At 65.6% G+C, this 20,253-nt stretch overlaps 1 protein-coding gene across 4 annotated transcripts in view; it reads right to left on the reverse strand.

The window, feature by feature from the left end:
• Positions 1–4,451: 4,451 nt before the first annotated feature.
• Positions 4,452–20,253, reverse strand: part of COL11A2 (collagen type XI alpha 2 chain) — a 50,675-nt gene continuing 34,873 nt past the window's right edge. For all 4 annotated transcript variants that reach the window (XM_065563906.1, XM_065563904.1, XM_065563903.1 and 1 more), the window contains 8 exons: positions 20,037–20,090; positions 15,791–15,826; positions 15,631–15,684; positions 12,920–13,190; positions 10,051–10,163; positions 9,527–9,595; positions 8,479–8,712; positions 4,452–6,189 (listed from right to left, as the gene is read on the reverse strand). In XM_065563906.1, coding sequence (XP_065419978.1) covers positions 6,043–6,189; positions 8,479–8,712; positions 9,527–9,595; positions 10,051–10,163; positions 12,920–13,190; positions 15,631–15,684; positions 15,791–15,826; positions 20,037–20,090 — 978 coding nt within the window. In that variant the 3' untranslated portion in view covers positions 4,452–6,042. The remainder of the gene's footprint in view (positions 6,190–8,478; positions 8,713–9,526; positions 9,596–10,050; positions 10,164–12,919; positions 13,191–15,630; positions 15,685–15,790; positions 15,827–20,036; positions 20,091–20,253) is intronic.

Below are 20,253 nucleotides of genomic sequence, written 5' to 3' on the forward strand. Positions count from 1 at the left end.
CAGTGGCGTAGCCAGCTTCTAAGAGCAGGGGGAGCAAACATAAAAAAGGCTCCCCCCCCTTGTCTCCTCCTCTGGCCACGCCCCCCCTGGCTTCTCCTCCGGCCACACCACCCCTCCCCCCGCCCATGGCTCCTCCGGCCCTGCCGTACCACCCCTGCGGCCCCCCCCGCTCTTCTGGCTGTGGCTGCCGGCCGCCATGCTGCGCCCCCCCCCCCACCGCTTCTCCGGTTGCGCCTGCCGCCCCCACACACCCTGGCTGCCGGCCGTGCTGCGGCCTACCGGCGGCCAGCCTGCGACCCTCCGCTCCTCCGACCATGGCTTCGGGCCGCATGCTGCGCCCCCCCACTCCTCCAGCTGCGCCCCCCCACTCCTCCAGCCTTGGCTTCGGGCCGCATGCCGTGCCCCCCCTCCCCCCCCCGCTCCTCCGGCTGCGCCCCTCCGGTCGCGCCCCCCCCCCCCCCCATGGCTGCTGGCCGTGCTGCAGGCGGCCAGCCTGTGCCCCCCCTCGCTCCTGCGTCCGCCTTTGGAAATTTGCTGAGGGGAAGCAGCTGCTTCCCCTGCAGCCTGCTAGCTACACTACTGGATAGAACCCAGGAGTCCTGTCTCCCAGGCCCCCTCCCCCGCATGCTAGAGACAAGCATGGGTCTGTCCATCTGGGGTGCTCACTCAGAGGCGTGGAGCTGGCGCGGAATGAGGGGTCCTGGCTGAGGATGGGGGGGTTGGGGGTGCTCAGGCTCGGGGTGCAGACGGAGGGACAGGCTGCGGGTCATGGATACAGACACCCCTGCGCAAGTGGGACCCTGTGTGGCCGGCTTCCCTGCGGGCGGGTTCTGGGGGTGTGGGGCGCGTGTGGGTGTATGGGGGGGGTCTGTGGGACACGTCCCCTCCCTCATGGGTGAGGCGCTTCCCAAGAAATCCGGCCCATCCTGCACTTCCCCCGCTGGATCCCCCCCCCATGTTCCCGCTCCCCGCCCCCCCCCCCCCCTCCGCAGCTCTATGGAGCGGGTGCTGCTGTGGGTGTGAACGGAGCCCCCTGGTGACGCTCTCAGAGACAGACACGGGTCTCCCTCTGGCCCCACGGTGTCATCAAATTCTGCTCCCTGCAGAGATCCCCCTGCCCAAGGGACCCCCTGCCCCGTCCCACCTGGCACAGACCCATAGCGAATCCCATCCCAGAGCTGACAGCCTGCCCCACGGGGCTCCAGAGAGCAGGACAGGGGGTGAGCAGCCGTGGGGTGAATCCAGGGGCTCTGCAAAGACCAGCTGCTCCCCCTGGTGCAGGGCGTCAGGCGCTCTCCCCCCTGCCCACCCAGCTCACACCTACCCAGCAACGGAGGGCTCTGGTGGGGGCAGGCTGAGCAGTGGGAGGCCGGGTCCCAGGGCAGTGCCGGGCGGCTGTAGGGCCTGGCTATGGAGGGCCGGGTCCCCAGACGGGGTCACTCGGCACTGAACTCGTGCAGAACCCCCCCCAAGTTTCCATGGGGTGAGACCAGCTACGGGGCGGGGGGGGACGACATTCTCCCCAGATGATTGGTCGAACCCAGGGCAGGGGTCTCCACAGCTTTACCAGCTCCTGTCTGGCTCTGGGGCTGTCTCCGGCTCAGCATGGGGGACCCTCCCCCACTCCATGGGGACCAACCAGCCCCGATTCCCTCTGACCTCTCCCCCCGCAATCCCCACACCGGCCTGTGGATGGGGGGACGCCGGCCGGGCCCCTCCTGGCACCACAGAGCTGGCTGAGACTCCAGCAGAGCCTAGCGATGGGGGGGCCAGGCAGCGCCCCGTACGAGGGGCTGGGCCATCACGCGGACATCGGGGCTCCTCAGGGCGTCCTAGGGGGTGAGATTGTTGCAGAGCAAAGGGCCAGTGCACATAAATGGCCGACACTCTGTCTCCTGGCAACTAATGACCGGGGCCCTTCCCCCCTGCAAGGGGATGCTAAAGGTGTTGGAGAACAAAGGGATCAGGTGACCTCCTGGCCTGGGAAAGGAACAAAGGTCAGAGGAGGAGGGGCTGGAGGGGGTTGGAGCTACCTGGGGATGGGAAGGGCTGTCTGGCTCGAGGGACCCCAGAATGGACCCGGCCGAGGGGTCCCGTTCGCTGGACCTACAAGCTCTGTTTTAGCCCGTGTTCCTGTCATTGAATAAACCTCTGTTTTACTGGGTGGCCAGAGTCACGTCTGACTGCGAAGTGGGGGTGCAGGACCCTCTGGCTGCCCCAGGACCCCGCCTGGGCGGACTCGCTGTGGGAAGCGCACGGAGGGGCAGATGCTGAATGCTCCAAGGTCAGACCCAGGAGGTGAAGCCGTGTGAGCTTCTTGCCCTGAAGACAGTCTGCTCCGAGGGAGAGGAGGCTCCCCAGAGTCCTGCCTGGCTTTGTGGGGAGCAGTCCCAGAGCATCACCCGGGGACTCCGTGACACCCCCACACCCAACACCCCCCGACTCCCTATGGCCAGAGCTCCCCCAGACCCACCCACAAATGCCCAGCGCCCTGCACAACACCACGCTGCCCACTGCCCTGCCACAACTGCCCAGCACCCCCCACAGAACCCCCACTCCCTAGTGCCCAACACAAACAACTTCCCCGCCCCCTCGCAGCCCCACAGACCCATTGCCCCAAGCCCTGCCTCCCGGCCACACTCACCGGCCCTGCTGGGAGGTGACTGTGGGGCGGGTGGAGCCGGCAGCACAGCCAGGGCTGGTCCCAGGGCCGGGAATCGCTCCGGCCCCTTGGGAGCGGTGTGATCAGCCAGGCCAGGGCCTGCCCCAGCCAGGCTCCTTCAGGACCCACTTGCCTGGAGGAGCCCAGCCAAGCCGCCCCCCGCCCCCGTCCCATCCCCCCCTAACTGCCTGAGACCGGCCAGGCTTCTGCCCCAGTCCCAGACGGCTCAGCTCCGGGGACACGGGGGGGCCCCACAGGTGGTGGGAAGCAGAGACTGCCCGGAGCCAGAGGTGCACTGGGGTCCGGCCAGGGGGCAGAGAGGAGCCAGCAGATGGGGCCAGGGGGTGAAAAGGAGCCGAGAGGAGCAAGTGGTGGGCGGGGGGAGCCAGCGGGGTCTCGGGGCACAGTGCAAGCAGACCAGGCCGGGGCCCCTTCTGTGCATGGGCCCGGCTCCATGGGGCCACTGGCGCTATTGTAAACCTGGCACTGCCCCCCCCAGCCTGCGCCCCCCAGGGGATTACCAGGGTCCTGCTGCAGCTGCCTGGCTCTGACTGAGGCCAGGCTGAGGGTGGATCCCTCTGGGGCAGCTCCTCCCCGGGGGGAAACCAGCATCGCCGTCGGGGGGGGGGGGGGGGGCGTTGCTGATTTACACCGCTGAGTAGCTGGGCCCGATTCACCCTCCCGTGGCCATTTCCACGTGTCCCTGTCACCGGGCGGGACGGGGTCTCCCGGATCCCTGCGCCAGGCCCCCGACGGGCGCGTCCCGGCCGCAGACGTGTCTGGCTCCGGCTCCACACGCGGGAACGTCTCTGCCCCGCTCTGCGCCGGCGGGCGGCTGCGCCAGCCCCTCCCTCCGCTGGGGGCTGGAAACGGGCTACGTGCCGGCCTCGGCCTGCTCCTGGCCGGGTCCCCCCACTGGTTCTTGGGCCTTGGCCTATAACTGCGGCAGCTCGTCCCCCCGCCAGGCGTTTACCCCCCTTGGCTACAGAGCCATGGGAGCCCCTGGCAGCCGAGCTCCTCCGGCCCCTCCAGGTCAGCTCCAGCCCCCGCGCAGCCCAGCAGTCCTTTGGGGCTCATCGCTCGGCCCCGGGGGGACCAGAACCTAGGGTTACCATATTGCAATACTGCAAAAAGAGGACACTCCACGGGACCTGGCCCCGCCCCAACTCCGCCCCCTCCCCTGAGCACCCCGCATTCCTCCTCCTCCCTCCCGCCCCCGGCTGCTGCTGTGCTGGGGAAGTTGCTTCGGCCCCCGCCATGGTGAAGAGTGGCGGGAGCCGGGAAAATTGGAGCCCGGGGAGGAGGCGGTCCCCTTACCATGCCTCCCTATTTTCCCGGACATGTCCGGCTTTTTGGAAATTCCTCCTGGACGGGGATTTGTGGACCAAAAAGCTGGACATGTCTGGGAAAATCCGGATGTATCGTAACCATACCAGAACCGGCCTCAGCGTTCCAGCTCCGCACCGGATTCACTGGCACAAAATGGGTGCAAAGCACTCGCCCCCATGTAACTGGCTGCATGACGCACCGGGTGGCGGTGAATGGGGCTGGGCTCGGGGATAAAATCCAGCTGCCAGCGGCTGGTGCAGGCCATGGGCCGGCCTTGCAGGGGGCCATGGATTGGCACGTGGGTTTGTTCCTGGCCCGTATTTTCATGGGGGGTGAAGGAAAACAGAGCAACGGAAAAAGCCCCGGGGTGGAGCAAAGCGCCCGAGCAGGGCGAGGCCGGAGGAGGGTTGGGGGGAGCCGAGGGGGCAGGACACCAAAAATAACAACCCCCAAAAGCAGCAAAATTCTAGCTGATATATTACAACACAACTCCCAAAATTACTTACAAACATTACACCGGCCGCCGGCTCAGCACCGGGGGTGCCCGCTGCCTGTCAGACCCCGAAAAGCCAAGACAGTCACCCCGTGAAACGTGTCCGGCGGCCCCGAGAAAATGAATTGGTTCCCGCCCCCCAGCTGCAGGACGGGCAGCGTCGCGCCGGAGCGCGTGAGCTCGTTTGGGATTCAAACTCCACGGCAGGGCCCAGACCCCTGTGTGTCTCCATGCCTTAAATAATAGAATTAATTTAAAATAAAACAATCAAACCAGCGTCCTTCTCTTCGCTCCTTGGCTGCTTCCACGGGGGGAGGTTGGTGAAGGCTTTTAAAATACACCCAGAGCAACAATCCCTTGCAAACAGCCGGGGGGGGGGGGGGGGGGGCAGGGATCTGAGCCCTGGGGAGATGTTAACAGGGTTTATTCATTATTTTAACTGATAGGCAGGGAAGGGACAGAGCAGGGGTAGGGCAGGGAAGGGCCATGGAGCCCTGTCCATGTTAATTAACACTAATTAGTACGAGGGGGAAGGGGGGGCACCCCACTGATATTAATTAGTCCAGTGGGGGAGGGGTTGTAGCCTCACAAATCAATACTAATTACCATAGTGGGGGAGGGGAGCGGAGAGCCCCACTGAGATTAACATTTCTTCTTCCTTTGACATTAATTAGTGCCGTGGGGGAGGGGGACTGGAGCCCGTTGATAGGAATGAATGAAGCGGAGGAATCCCAGCTTGGACTGGACCAGTGGGCCCATCTAGCCTGGCCTCGCACCTGTGGCTGCTCTGGGTGGAAAGGGCAGGAACCCTGCAGGAGGTGACTAAACCAGAAATTAAATGAGCCCTCAGTGAGGAGGAAGTTTCCTCCTGACCCCATCCCTGCAGGCTGGCACCTGCCCTGAAGCATGAGGGTCGTTGTCACTGTGACAGGTGTCAGCACTGTGGGGAGGGGGGACGGGAGCCCACTGGTGTTAACCCAGGTCCTCAGTCCACAGTGCTGCCTGGCACAGGGGAGCCAGCCGCCCTGCTGACGTTAATTAACTCTGGTTTGCTCATGATGTTCATTAGACATTAATGGCTTTGCTCCCCCGTGAGAGGGGAAATCGGGGTACCGGTTCCATCGTTTCGGGTTGGTTCCAGTCTGGGGTTAGAGCTGAGGGGCTCTGGGAGCTATGCAGGGTGTGCCCTGAGACATTCTGGGAAATATGGCCCACAGGCTCTGAGGGATGTTGCTGGGGCATTCTGGGAGCTCTGGCTGGAGGATTGTGGGGCTCCGAGGGATCCAGCCAGCACATGGGTGTAATTGTCCTCTCTCTACACGTTAAAATACAGGTGGGCTCTAAGCGGTGATGTCTCTTCGATGTCTCTCTCCAGTCCTTGGTCCCAGCGGGAGACGGCGCCGGGTGCGTCAGTCTCGGTGGCTGTGGGTGGTCGTGGCGTGTCCGTCCCTCAGGTGGCTGGTAGGTCCCGTAGCTTCGCTGCTCGGGGGATGGTGGGGCCTGGGCCAGGCTGGGACGTTCCCTCAGGGATCAGGGCAGGGCTCATGGGGATTTGGTCCTAGCCCAGGAAACAGACGGCTCCCACCTCAAACCCAAACTTCTGGTTGGGCTCCCCAAAGTCCGTGAAGTGCGCGTCCAGCAAGGGGAGCTGCTCCACGCGGGGCGTGTTCACCTCCAGCACCGTCCTGTCCGGGCCCTTCCGCAGCTGCAGGGGGAGGGATGGGGGGAGGGTCAAGCCGTGGGGTCAGCGGCTCCAAGGGCTGTTCCTGCCACGGGCTCCCCCGGGGGGGGCCTGTCTCGCCGCGGCGACCCGGGCTTTGCCCTCTGTTCCTGCCAACTGTCTGGTCATCCAGCCTCCCTCCTAGTGTATCCATCCATCCATCCATCCATCCATCTCCTCATCCATCCATCCATCCCTCCCTCCCCATCCCCCGTCCATCCCGCCTCCCTCCTAGTGTAGCCATCCATCCATCCATCCACCCTGCCCATCCCCCGTCCATCCAGCCTCCCTCCATCCATCCATCCACTCTCCTCAATCCTGCAACTGTCTATTCACCCATCCCCGGGTATCCATCCTGTGACATTGCACTCTATATGATTTTATTAAAATATGCTAATGAGTGTGAATATAATGTAACTGGGATATGCTTCATGCAAAAGGTCTCTTGTAAGGTTTCATGACAAAGCTCATAATCTACTGAGTGTGGTCATCCCATTCGTATGAATGTATCACTCTTGTATCTAAAACTAGAAATATAAAATATAACTCTGAGGCCTATTGTAGTTATGCAAAGTGGGGGCCATTCATGGGGGTTTGGAATTTTGATGGCTCCCATTAACCAGGACCATTGTCTGCAGATGGCTCTGTTTTACCTGTGAGTCTCCCTGTATACGTGTGTGCTGGCAAGTGGGCAATGAGGTCTTACAGCGACATGTGACCATGTGACCTGAACTGGAATCCATCTTTAACCTGGTGTCTTTCCATTGAGAAGGGGGGTGGGGACCCAGAGAGGGACAAAGGGTTCCCGCCTTGTGCCAAAGCTATATAAGGGGGTGGAACAGAACAAAGGGGGCTGCATTCATGAGAAATCCCCACTTACAACCTGAGCTGGAATAAGGGCTGCACCGGAGGAAAGGATGGTCGCAGACTAGGAAGGCGTCCAGTCTGTGAAAGAAGCTTATTGGAATCTCTCTGAGGGTGAGATTTTATCTGTAATCACTTTCTTACTGTATTAGGCTTAGACTTGCGTGTTTTGTTTTATTTTGCTTGGTAATTCACTTTGTTCTGCCTGTTACTACTTGGAACCACTTAAATCCTACTTTTTGTATTTAATAAAATCACTTTTTACTTATTAATTAACCCAGAGTACGTATTTATACGGGGTGGGGGGCAAACAGCTGTGCATATCTCTATCAGTGTTATAGAGGGTGAGCAATTTACGAGTTTACCCTGTATAAGCTTTATACAGAGTAAAACAGATTTATTTGGGGTTTTGACCCCATTGGGAGTGGTCTGAGTGCTGGAGACAGAAACACTTCTTAAGCTGTTTTCAGTTCAGCCTGCAGCTTTTGGGGGACGTGGTTCAGACCTGGATCTGTGTTTGTACCAGGCTGGCATGTCTGGCTCCAACCAGGCAGGGCACTGAAGTCCCAAGCTGCCAAGGGAAACAGGCTCAGGGTAGTCTCAGCACATCAGGTGGCAGTTCCCAAGGGGGTTTCTGTGATCCAGCCAGTCACAGTGTTCGAAATCCAATGGGGTTTCCCCGCACAGGTTCGGATCCTGTTTGTGACGCCACTGTGACGGGTTGTGGTCGTTACTGTCCTTTGTTCCAGTTTCTGTCAGGTATCCTGGGGGGTGCAGAGGGTCTCTCTTGAGCCAGCTGAAGAAAAAATGGAGGGGTCTCCCAGGGGTTTATATAGTGTCTCCTTGTGGGTCTAAACCCCTCCCTCCCCTGTGTAGAATCCCCTCGACAAGATGGAGTTTTGGGGTCACATGTCCCTGCATGACTCCGTTCTCTACAGGACCGTTCCCAGGAAAGCTCGGATGTGGACTGGCGTCTGTCAAGGTCCATTGTTTGCCAAGTGCTTCCACTTACTTGAATATCCCCTCACACTATGTTGATCAAATCTGCCTTAGGTGCTTCCTACAACAAACACTTGAAATAGAAGCACAGAGCCAACGCTCATAACTTCCGATATAAAAATGATACATGCATATGAATAGGATGAAAACAGTCAGTAGAACGTAACCTGTGCAAAGAGATGTGACATGGCCTATGTAGCATAAAACATATCCCAGTTATGTCACATTTACATTCATAAGCATATTTCTATAATGCATTATGGGTTGCAATGTCACACATCCCTCCCTCCCAGTGCCTCCGTCCAGTGTATCTGTCCCTCCCCAGACCTCCACGTGCTCCCGTCTCTCTCTTCACCCCCCCCCGATCCCAGCCTGTCCCTCCCCCGGCTCCCCGCCCCAGGCCCCGCTCACTGCGCAGCCGTCGGTGAGGGCCGTGATGTAGGGGCTGTTGTCATAGCTCATGTCCTCCTCGTTGGCGCCCCGGAGGCGGAGGGCGCGCTGGTGGCCCCCGGAGGCGGCGCTGCGCCAGGCCACCGAGCGCTGGCAGTGGTAGGTGAAGTTCTGCCGGGCGGCCACACTGAGCAGCCGCAGGAAGGTGAGCTGCACCGCGCCCACCGGGCGCCCGTCCGCGTCCACGTACGAGAACTGGGGGGGCAGGGACACGTTAGGGGGAGACGCACGTGGCGGCCACCCCCCCGCACTCCCCGCTCGGGGCGAGGCGTGGGGAGCCCCTGCCCAGGGGGCACTCAGTGGGGATCAGAGTCTGTGCTCTGTGGTGAGGGGCGCCAGAGGCGGGGAGAGAGATGGACAGAGCTGAGGACGGGGGATGGACAGCTCCAAGGACGGGGGATGGACGGAGCCGAGGACAGACGGATGAACAGCTCCAAGGACAGGGGATGGACAGAGCCACAGACGGGTTTCTCTGGTGTGGATCTGCCACGCCGCAGACAGAGGGACTCAGGGCTGGACAGACATTAAGCAGGCGACTAGCCGGGCAGACAAGACTCCAGGCGGATCTAGGGATGGTAGATTCCAGGCCGAGCGGATGGGTGGATCAGATCGAGGAGAGTCTGGGGGGATGTGGGGGATGAGGATCTAGGACTGGGGAGATACACCCTCGGGGCTGGGCACGGAGGGGGTTTCCAGGGGGGTGAATGACAGAGGAGTTTGAAGGCTGGATGGACAGACGTTAGCTGGAGGGGGGGGTGCGGTCACTGGAGACCCCCCTGCAGACCCCAGGTGTCAGCGGGGGGTCAGTGTTGGAGCCGGGGGTACAGGAGGTATCTGCACAGGCGGGGCCTGTCTCTGGGGCTCATTCAGAGGGGCCAGGGCCGTGTATGGGGGGCGCGAGCTGTATTATCGGGGTGCAGGATCCCCGGGACCAGGCCGGCTGTTGGGGTGACCTGGCGATGTCACTGAGCCCAGGACACCCCCACCGGCCGCCCGGCCCGGCTCTCACCTTGCTGCCTTCCCGGAACTGGCTGAACCAGCGCGGGGGCTTCTCCTCCTGCCACGCAGACATCCGGACCTGGCGGGGGAGACCCAGAGAGACGGGCTCAGGGGGGCTGCACCTGGGGGTGCCCCACGTGCGCTGAGCCTGGCTGGGAGCCGGGGGCGAGGCTGGGGCTAAGTCCTCCCTTCAGCCACCACAGCTGCTCTAGTGCCAAAACCAGACAGCGGCGGCTTGGGGCTGTTAGAACAGGAGAGAACCCAGGAGTCCTGGCCCCCAGCCCCCCCTGCTCTAAACCACCAGTCCCCCCTCCCCTCCCAGAGCTGGGGAGAGAACCCAGGAGTCCTGGCTCCCAGCCCCCCCTGCTCTAAACCACCAGTCCCCCCTCCCCTCCCAGAGCCGGGGAGAGAACCCAGGAGTCCTGGCTCCCAGCCCCCCCTGCTCTAAACCACCAGCCCCCACTCCCCTCCCAGAGCTGGGGAGAGAACCCAGGAGTCCTGGCTCCCAGCCCCCCACCCTCCCATCACACTCACCTCCTGCATCTCTTTGGTGGGGAAGAGGCAGGTCTCCCCGCCAGCCGTGAAGTCGCAGTGCACCTTGAAGGAGTCCCGGGAGCAGCCCTCGTTGGGGTCGATCCAGTACTCGCCTGTGGGGGGTGGGGTGGGGGTGGGGTGTCAGTGCACAAAGAATCCTCTTCGTTCCCCCCCTCCGAGCCACCCCAGCAGCACGGCCCCCTAGCGCCGCCCAGGGACATCCCCGACTGCCCGGGGAGAGCCCCCTGCTGTCCCCACCCCACCCCCTGCAGCACAGCCCCTAGCGCCGCCCTGGGGCCATGGGGAGCCCTGACTGCCCGGGCAGAGGCCCCTGCTGCCCCCCGCCCCACCCCCTGCATCACAGCCCCTAGCGCCGCCCTGGGGCCATGGGGAGCCCTGACTGCCCGGGGAGAGCCCCCTGCTGCCCCCACCCCGCCCCCTGCAGTACAGCCCCTAGCGCCGCCCTGGGGAGCCCTGACTGCCCGGGGAGAGCCCCCTGCTGCCCCCCGCCCCCTGCAGCACAGCCCCTAGCGCCGCCCTGGGGCCATGGGGAGCCCTGACTGCCCGGGGAGAGCCCCTGCTGCCCCCCACCCCGCCCCCTGCAGTACAGACCCTAGCGCCGCCCTGGGGCCATGGGGAGCCCTGACTGCCCGGGGAGAGCCCCCTGCTGCCCCCCCCGCTCCCTGCAGCACAGCCCCTAGCGCCGCCCTGGGGCAATGGGGAGCCCTGACTGCCCGGGGAGAGCCCCCTGCTGCCCCCCACCCCGCTCCCTGCAGTACAGCCCCTAGCGCCGCCCTGGGGCCATGGGGAGCCCTGACTTCCCGGGGAGAGCCCCCTGCTGCCCCCCACTCCCTGCAGCACAGCCCCTAGCGCCGCCCTGGGGCAATGGGGAGCCCTGACTGCCCGAGGAGAGCCCCCTGCTGCCCCCGCCCCACCCCCTGCAGCACAGCCCCTAGCGCCGCCCTGGGGCCATGGGGAGCCCTGACTGCCCGGGGAGAGCCCCCTGCTGCCCCCCACTCCCTGCAGCACAGCCCCTAGCGCCGCCCTGGGGCAATGGGGAGCCCTGACTGCCCGGGGAGAGCCCCCTGCTGCCCCCGCCCCACCCCCTGCAGCACAGCCCCTAGCGCCGCCCTGGGGTCATGGGGAGCCCTGACTGCCCGGGGAGAGCCCCCTGCTGCACCCGCCCCGCCCCCTGCAGCACAGCCCCTAGCGCCGCCCTGGGGCCATGGGGAGCCCTGACTGCCCGGGGAGAGTCCCCTGCTGCCCCCCACCCCGCTCCCTGCAGTACAGCCCCTAGCGCCGCCCTGGGGCCATGGGGAGCCCTGACTGCCCGGGGAGAGTCCCCTGCTGCCCCCGCCCCACCCCCTGCATCACAGCCGCTAGCGCCGCCCTGGGGCCATGGGGAGCCCTGACTGCCCGGGGAGAGTCCCCTGCTGCCCCCACCCCACTCCCTGCAGCCCAGCCCCTAGCGCCGCCCTGGGGCCATGGGGAGCCCTGACTGCCCGGGGAGAGCCCCCTGCTGCCCCCCGCCCCGCCCCCTGCAGCCCAGCCCCTAGCGCCGCCCTGGGGCCATGGGGAGCCCTGACTGCCCGGGGAGAGCCCCCTGCTGCCCCCGCCCCGCTCCCTGCAGCACAGCCCCTAGCGCCGCCCTGGGGCCATGGGGAGCCCTGACTGCCCGGGGAGAGCCCCCTGCTGCCCCCCGCCCCCTGCAGCACAGCCCCTAGCGCCGCCCTGGGGCCATGGGGAGCCCTGACTGCCCGGGCAGAGCCCCCTGCTGCCCCCCACCCCCTGCAGCACAGCCCCTAGCGCCGCCCTGGGGCCATGGGGAGCCCTGACTGCCCGGGGAGAGCCCCCTGCTGCCCCCGCCCCGCCCCTTGCAGCCCAGCCCCTAGCGCCGCCCTGGGGCAATGGGGAGCCCTGACTGCCCGGGGAGAGCCCCCTGACTGCCCGGGGAGAGCCCCCTGCATCACAGCCGCTAGCGCCGCCCTGGGGCCATGGGGAGCCCTGACTGCCCGGGGAGAGCCCCCTGCTGCCCCCACCCCACTCCCTGCAGCCCAGCCCCTAGCGCCGCCCTGGGGCCATGGGGAGCCCTGACTGCCCGGGGAGAGTCCCCTGCTGCCCCCACCCCACCCCCTGCAGCCCAGCCCCTAGCGCCGCCCTGGGGCCATGGGGAGCCCTGACTGCCCGGGGAGAGCCCCCTGCTGCCCCCGCCCCGCCCCCTGCAGCCCAGCCCCTAGCGCCGCCCTGGGGCCATGGGGAGCCCTGACTGCCCGGGCAGAGCCCCCTGCTGCCCCCCACCCCGCTCCCTGCAGTACAGCCCCTAGCGCCGCCCTGGGGCCATGGGGAGCCCTGACTGCCCGGGCAGAGCCCCCTGCTACCCCCCGCCCCACTCCCTGCAGTACAGCCCCTAGCGCCGCCCTGGGGCCATGGGGAGCCCTGACTGCCCGGGGAGAGCCCCCTGCTGCCCACCCCCTGCAGCACAGCCCCTAGCGCCGCCCTGGGGCCATGGGGAGCCCTGACTGCCCGGGGAGAGCCCCCTGCTGCCCCCCACCCCCTGCAGCACAGCCCCTAGCGCTGCCCTGGGGCCATGGGGAGCCCTGACTGCCCGGGGAGAGCCCCCTGCTGCCCCCCACCCCGCCCCCTGCAGCTCAGCCCCTAGCGCCGCCCTGGGGCAATGGGGAGCCCTGACTGCCCGGGGAGAGCCCCCTGCTACCCCCGCCCCGCCCCCTGCAGCACAGCCCCTAGCGCCGCCCTGGGGCCATGGGGAGCCCTGACTGCCCGGGGAGAGCCCCCGGTGCCCCCACCCCGCTCCCTGCAGCACAGCCCCTAGCACCGCCCCGTCTCCCATCGAGCCCGGCCCGGCGCTCACCGTCGGGCAGGTCGGGGTGGCAGAGCCGCAGGTCCTGGCAGGTGCGGGCCGGGTTGTCCTGGGTGCCCATCGGGTGCTTCATCTGCTCGATCTCCCGCTTGAGGGTGTTGAGGGAGCCGAAGATCTCGTCCATGCCGCCCGCGTGGCCGTGGGCCCCGTCCGCCGCCATCCCCTCCCCGTCCTCGCCCACCAGCTGGCTGGCGTCGATTGACCGCTTGCTCTTCTTGGGCAGTTGGATGGGCAGCGGCTGGATCACCTCCCCGGGGGGGCCCTGCGCCGGCACAGCACCGTCAGTGGGGCAGGGGCTGGGGGGATGGGATGGGGGTGGGCAGGGGCAGGACGGGGATGGCAGGGACAGTGTGGGGCAGGGAAGGAAGGGTCAGGGGGAAGAGTGGGGCAGGGGGCAGGGAGGGAAGGGGACAGGGCAGGGCGAGGGGGCAGGGAGGGAAGGGGGCAGGGCGGGGGAGACAGCAGGGTAAGTAACCGAGCCAGGAAGGGGGACGATGCTGTGAGTGAGGGATGGGGGGGAGCAGTGGGAGGGGCAGGGGGCAGGGCAAGGGGGCAGGGAGGGAAGGGGGCAGGGCGGGGCAAAGGGGCAGGGAGGGAAGGGGGCAGGGCAAGGGGGCAGGGCGGGGCGAGGGGGCAGGGAGGGGCAGACAGCAGGGTAAATAACGGAGCCAGGAAGGGGGACGACGCTGTGAGTGAGGGATGGGGGGAGCAGTGGGAGGGGCAGGGAGGGAAGGGGACAGGGCAGGGCGAGGGGGCAGGGCAGGGCAGACAGCAGGGTAAGTAACCGAGCCAGGAAGGGGGACGACGCTGTGAGTGAGGGATGGGGGGAGCAGTGGGAGGGGCAGGGGGCAGGGAAGGAAGGAGCTGGGCAGGGAGGGAAGGGGGCAGGGCAGGGCAAGGGGGCAGGGCGGGGCGAGGGGGCAGGGAGGGAAGGGGGCAGGGCGGGGCAGACAGCAGGGTAAATAACGGAGCCAGGAAGGGGGACGACGCTGTGAGTGAGGGATGGGGGGAGCAGTGGGAGGGGCAGGGAGGGAAGGGGACAGGGCAGGGCGAGGGGGCAGGGCAGGGCAGACAGCAGGGTAAGTAACCGAGCCAGGAAGGGGGACGACGCTGTGAGTGAGGGATGGGGGGAGCAGTGGGAGGGGCAGGGGGCAGGGAAGGGGGCAGGGCAGGGCAAGGGGGCAGGGAGGGAAGGGGGCAGGGCGGGGCAGACAGCAGGGTAAGTAACCGAGCCAGGAAGGGGGGACGACGCTGTGAGTGAGGGATGGGGGGAGCAGTGGGAGGGGCAGGGGGCAGGGCAGGGCAAGGGGGCAGGGAGGGGCAGGGCAGGGCGAGGGGGCAGGGAGGGAAGGGGGCAGGGCGGGGCAGACAGCAGGGTAAATAACGGAGCCAGGAAGGGGGACGACGCTGTGAGTGAGAGATGGGGGGAGCAGTGGGAGGGGCAGGGGCAGGGCAAGGGGGCAGGGAGGGAAGGGGGCAGGGCAGGGAGGGAAGGGGACAGGGCAGGGCGAGGGGGCAGGGAGGGAAGGGGGCAGGGCGGGGGAGACAGCAGGGTAAGTAACCGAGCCAGGAAGGGGGACGATGCTGTGAGTGAGGGATGGGGGGAGCAGTGGGAGGGGCAGGGGGCAGGGCAAGGGGGCAGGGAGGAAGGGGGCAGGGTAAATAACGGAGCCAGGAAGGGGGACGACGCTGTGAGTGAGGGATGGGGGGAGCAGTGGGAGGGGCAGGGGGCAGGGCAAGGGGGCAGGGGAGGGAAGGGGGCAGGGCAGGGCGAGGGGGCAGGGAGGGAAGGGGGCAGGGCGGGGCCGACAGCAGGGTAAATAACGGAGCCAGGAAGGGGGACGATGCTGTGAGTGAGAGATGGGGGGAGCAGTGGGAGGGGCAGGGGGCAGGGAGGGAAGGGGGCAGGGCAGGGCGAGGGGGCAGGGCGGGGCGAGGGGGCAGGGAGGGAAGGGGGCAGGGCAGGGCAAGGGGGCAGGGAGGGAAGGGGGCAGGGCGGGGCCGACAGCAGGGTAAGTAACGGAGTCAGGAAGGGGGACGATGCTGTGAGTGAGGGATGGGGGGAGCAGTGGGAGGGGCAGGGGGCAGGGCAAGGGGGCAGGGCAGGGCGAGGGGGCAGGGAGGGAAGGGGGCAGGGTGGGGCCGACAGCAGGGTAAGTAACGGAGTCAGGAAAGGGGACGATGCTGTGAGTGAGGGATGGGGGGAGCAGTGGGAGGGGCAGGGGGCAGGGAGGGAAGGGGGCAGGGTGGGGCAGGGGGCAGGGAGGGAAGGGGGCAGGGTGGGGCGAGGGGGCAGGGCAGGGCAGACAGCAGTGTAAGTAACCGAGCCAGGAAGGGGGACGATGCTGTGAGTGAGGGATGGGGGGAGCAGTGGGAGGGGCAGGGGGCAGGGAGGGAAGGGGGCAGGGCGGGGCCGACAGCAGGGTAAGTAACCGAGCCAGGAAGGGGGACGATGCTGTGAGTGAGAGATGGGGGGAGCAGTGGGAGGGGCAGGGGGCAGGGAAGGAAGGGGGCAGGGCGGGGCAAAGGGGCAGGGAGGGAAGGGGACAGGGCGGGGCCGACAGCAGGGTAAGTAACCGAGCCAGGAAGGGGGACGATGCTGTGAGTGAGGGATGGCGGGGACCGGGGAAGCAGCCGGAGCGCAGGGAACGGACGGTCCGAGGCAGCAGGTCGAAGGGCAGCAGGGTGGGGGGGTCACTCACCGGGTGTCCGGGGGGGCCGGGGACGCCTCGCTCGCCCTTGGGGCCGGCTTGTCCCTGGCGGGGAGAAAACAGAGACATCAGCTGCCTGCAGGGCTGACGGGGGGGGCGCAGGGGGGGGGGGGAGTGCACCCCCTGCTGGGGCACCAGGGACAGCGCTTACCGTGGCTCCCTTCGCACCCTTGGGACCGGCCGGGCCCTGCAAAGCAACGACAGGACAATCAGAGACATGGGGGCTGGGAGTGGGGGGCGCTGGCAGCCCTCAGGCAGGGGAGGGGCAGTGTGATGGGATACGCCCTGTAATGCTGTCACAGAGTGTGGGGGGACACCGGGCCCTGCACCCCCGGCTTCCTGCGATTCACCATGACTCTCAGCCAGCCAGTAAAGCAGAAGGTTTATTTGGATGACAGGAATACAGTCCAAGACAGGTCTTGCAGGCACAGACAACAGGATCCCCCCAATTAGGTGCATCTTGGGGTCCCAGGGGCACCACAGCCCCCTTGGGGGGTCAAAGCCCCGTCTGCCTCCCAGCCATTCTACCAGCCAGCTCTGAAACTCTCTCCCCAGACTTTGTTCAGTTTCCCGGACAAAGGTGTCACCTGGCCTCTAACCCCTTCCTGGGTTCTCAGGTTACATGCTCAGGTATTCTCCATTGGTCAGTCTCCCATCCCCCAATGCAGACTATCCTAGCCACACTCCCCTGTCAGCATTCACAGACCACAGTAAGAACAGGCCCAGTTCGTCACAAATGCACCTAGCGAGCCCCCTTTGCACACCAGTGACTGGCTGGTCGTGAGCTCACGGGGCCCCACGCAGCCACGTCGTACGCACGTCACCAACACGCTGCAGTCACGACTGACAGATCTGGGGAGGCGACAAGGGCCCGCGTCCAGCCAGGCACCATCCGAGCAGATGGGCCAGCACCCAGCAAGTGGCCATGCTCTGGCACGTAGCCGGGGCAGGATCAACCAGGTCTGAGGCCAGGGCTACACTGCAGAGTGTATCAGTGTAAGCACGTCGCTCGGGGCTGTGAATAATCCCCCCCCGAGCGAGGCAGTTACACCGACCTGCCCCTGCCTGGCCAGCGCTGCCGTGGGAGAGCTTCACCCGCCGACACAGCGCCAGCCCCTCGGGGAGGTGGATTAACTCCGCCAACAGGAGAGCTCCCCAGTGTCGACATCCCTGAGCTCAGCACACCCGTCCCCCCAACTCCGCATCCCCTCGCTCCAGGGGTAAGAGCGTTATCTAGAGGTCCCCTCACTCCGCGGGTCAGAGTGTTATCTAGGGGTCCCCTGGGGGACAGAGCGTTATCTAGGGGTCCCCTTGCTCCACGGGTCAGAGCGTTATCTAGGGGTCCCCTGTGGGACAGAGCATTATCTAGGAGTCCCCTCGGGAGCATGCTTATCCCAGGGGCTGAGCTATTCAAGGGGGGGGGCTGTGACGAAGTGGGGGGTTTCTTGTTTTCGGTGGGGTTTCAATGGTTTGCATGTGGAGGGGGTGGGACTCAGTTTACCTGGGTGTTACTAGTTTAACGAGGTGATGGAAGAGGGAGTTTGTTGTTACAGAGGACTGGAGGGGGAACGTGGGACCCCAGCCAATGGCCTGGAGGATGGACACCCCAGTGACCGGTGACCTGAGACCCCGACCCAGAGACCCAGCCCAGGAGTTGCAGCCGGTTCTGGCCATTGGGAAGACAATGGGCTGCAGAGTGAGGACCCAGTGACCTGACCAGCCGGTTCCAGCCAGAGGACAGAAGCGAGGAGAGGAGGCCCCAGTTTACGACCCTGTTTCCCTGGAGAGAAGACAATGGACAGAGGCGGGGCCTGGGGCCGGGGATCTCAGATGCCCAGCTGCGAGCAGGGGGGCTCTGGGCTGGAGAGGGGGAGCAGGCAGAGCCCACCTGGATGCAGAGAGACTGGGATGTGCTGGGCTGAGGGAGGCCAGGCCTGAGGCCCGGAGAGTTTCCTGTGCTGGGTTCAACTCTCAATAAACCCTCCTGTTTCATGCTGGCTGAGAGTCACTCCGGTCTAGAGAACAGGGTGGTATCAACCCCTTCAGGGGTGGAGGCCCTGGGGTCCAGAGCGAGGGGACTCCCTGAGGGGGCCCATGGCAGAGACAGGCGTGCTAAGGCTCAGAGAGGTGCGGCTCCAGGAGGTGGAGGGACCTGACCCCGAGAGAGAGTGGACCCCCGAGAAGGGCTGTTGCCCTGAAAGGGGCACCCCCCACGGAGCGCACGGGGCCAAAGGTGGGCACGGTCTGTGAGTCCGTGACAACGTGGTGTCAAAAGTGGGATAGTCGTGGATGCACCCTGTAGACGTTGGCTGCCAGCGATAGAACGAGGGTGTTGAACGGAACCAGCCTGGACATGGCCTAGAACTAGCTCCGTAAGAGTGACCTGGCCCGACTCTGCAGCGAGAGGGGGCTGAGCGTGGGGAGGCTCACTGAGGAGCGGCTGATTGCTCAGCTGGTAGAGAATGACCCGTCTGAGGCGCAGGCTCCAGACCCCAGGGGGGCTCCCGGGGTGCCCGGAGAGCCGGGGAGTAGCCGGGGGGGCAGTCTGTAGTGACCGGGAGTGGGTCAGACCTGACTCCCCAGTCAGTACAGGGAGACCCCAGTCAGGTTCCTCCCTAGAGGAGCTGCGGAGATTGGAGCTGCAGCTGGAAGCGAAGGAGCTGGAGCTGGAGGATCGGAGGCTGGTGGACAGAGAGAGAGAACAAGTGGACCGTGTAGAACAGCGGAAGCACGAGTTGGAGATGGACGAGAGACGGGCCAAGAGGGCCTGCCGCGGGGTAAGTGGGGAAGGGCCCCAAGATGCCGGTGTTGAGGGGAGTCTAGACACCGAACTGGTGCCCCAGTTCGAGGTGGGGGGGGGGTATTGATGCTTACGTCACAGCCTTTGAGAAGGCTTGTGAACTGAACCAGATTGACCCCGCAGACAGGCTTCGCTGTCTGACCCCCCGGCTGGGTCCCAAAGCCATACAGGCGTTCAGCCAAATGGATGGTGTTGAGACGGGGGACTACGACCGGTTCAAACAGACTTTGCTGCTGTTTCCCTGGAGAGAAGACAATGGACAGAGGGGACTTGGGGCCGGGGATCTCAGATGCCCAGCTGGGAGCAGGGGGGCTCTGGGCTGGAGAGGGGGAGCATCCACCTGGATGCAGAGAGACTGGGATGTGCTGGGCTGAGGGAGGCCAGGCCTGAGGCCCTGAGAGTTTCCTGTGCTGGGTTCAACTCTCAATAAACCCTCCTGTGTGACGCTGGCTGAGAGTCACTCCGGTCTAGAGAACAGGGCGGGGGGGGAGGGGCATCAACCCCTTCGGGGGTGGAGGCCCCAGGGGTCCAGAGTGAGGGGACTCCCTGAGGGGGCCCACGGCAGAGACAGACGTGCTAAGGCTCCGAGAGGAGTGGCTCCAGGAGGTGGAGGGGCCTGACCCTGAGAGAGAGTGGACCCCCGAGAAGGGCTGTCGCACTGAAAGGGGCACCCCCCACGGACTGCACGGGGCCAAGAGTGGGCACGATCTGTGAGTCCGTGACAGGGGCGAACACCCCACGCTCTCACTCCCCACCCAGCTCTTTCGCCTCTGAGGACACAAGAAACTGGCCGTCGGCCCCCGGGACAGGCCCCGACCCGGCGCACGACCAGCAGTTAGGGACTGCACCTGGGACCACGCCCAGTCCGTTAGGGTTTGTTCTGGGCAGCGTTTTATCTTTATTCTCCCTGTGACCATCTGACCTCGACGCCTTGTCACCGGGACCCACTGACCACCTACCGCTCTGTAGTGAACGAAACTTCTATTATTTGTCGACCCTAATCCCAGGCTGCGAGCTGTGTGGGTAACGCCATCTGTGGGGCTACCGGCTGTATGAGATCCCCTATCGGCCTGTCCAGGAGAGGGCTGGCAGTGCAGAACACACGGTCTGGGGGACAGGGTGGGGCAGGGAGCAGGCTGGGGTCACCCTGCAGCACTAACCCAGTCTGGTGGGGCCGGGTGTGACCTGGGCGTGGCTGGACAGTGCAGAACACAGGTCTGGGGGGCAGGGTGGAGTGGGGAGCGGGCTGGGGTCACCCCACAGCACTAACCCAGGCTGGTGGGAGCCAGGCGTGGCCTGCGAATGGCTGGCAGGGGGTGGCTGTACCCAGCCCTCGGGGGGAACATGCTGGGGGGTTGTGGGGGGTCCAGGCTGGGAGCTCCAGCAGCAAGGCACCGCAGGGCACCCAAGGATACCAGGCAGGCGGTGACACAGCCTCTGCCCCTGTCTGGACTGCACCCCGTAGTGTCACGGGCACGTTACAGGGGATGCCCAGACACAAGGGTGAGGGCAGGTGACAAAACGGGGCCCATTACAGGTGATGCTCAGACAAGGGGGCCATGGGGTGAGGCACAGGAGAAGGTCAAAGGTCACTCACAGGAAGTCCCGGGGGCCCGGCGGGGCCGATGGGGCCAGTAGCACCAGGGATCCCCTGCAGGAGCGAGAACAGAGAGCGGAATTAGCGCGAGAACAGGAGCATCCCAATTAACCCCTCGCACCCCAGACCTCACAGGGGCTCCCACGTTCGCCCCCTGTCTGCCCTGGGTCCAACACAGCCTCCTCCCTGGGCAGCCCTGTTCACCACTACCACCCTC

Source organism: Chrysemys picta, chromosome 12, assembly GCF_011386835.1.
Source record: "Chrysemys picta bellii isolate R12L10 chromosome 12, ASM1138683v2, whole genome shotgun sequence".
Classification (NCBI taxonomy): Eukaryota; Metazoa; Chordata; order Testudines; family Emydidae; genus Chrysemys; species Chrysemys picta.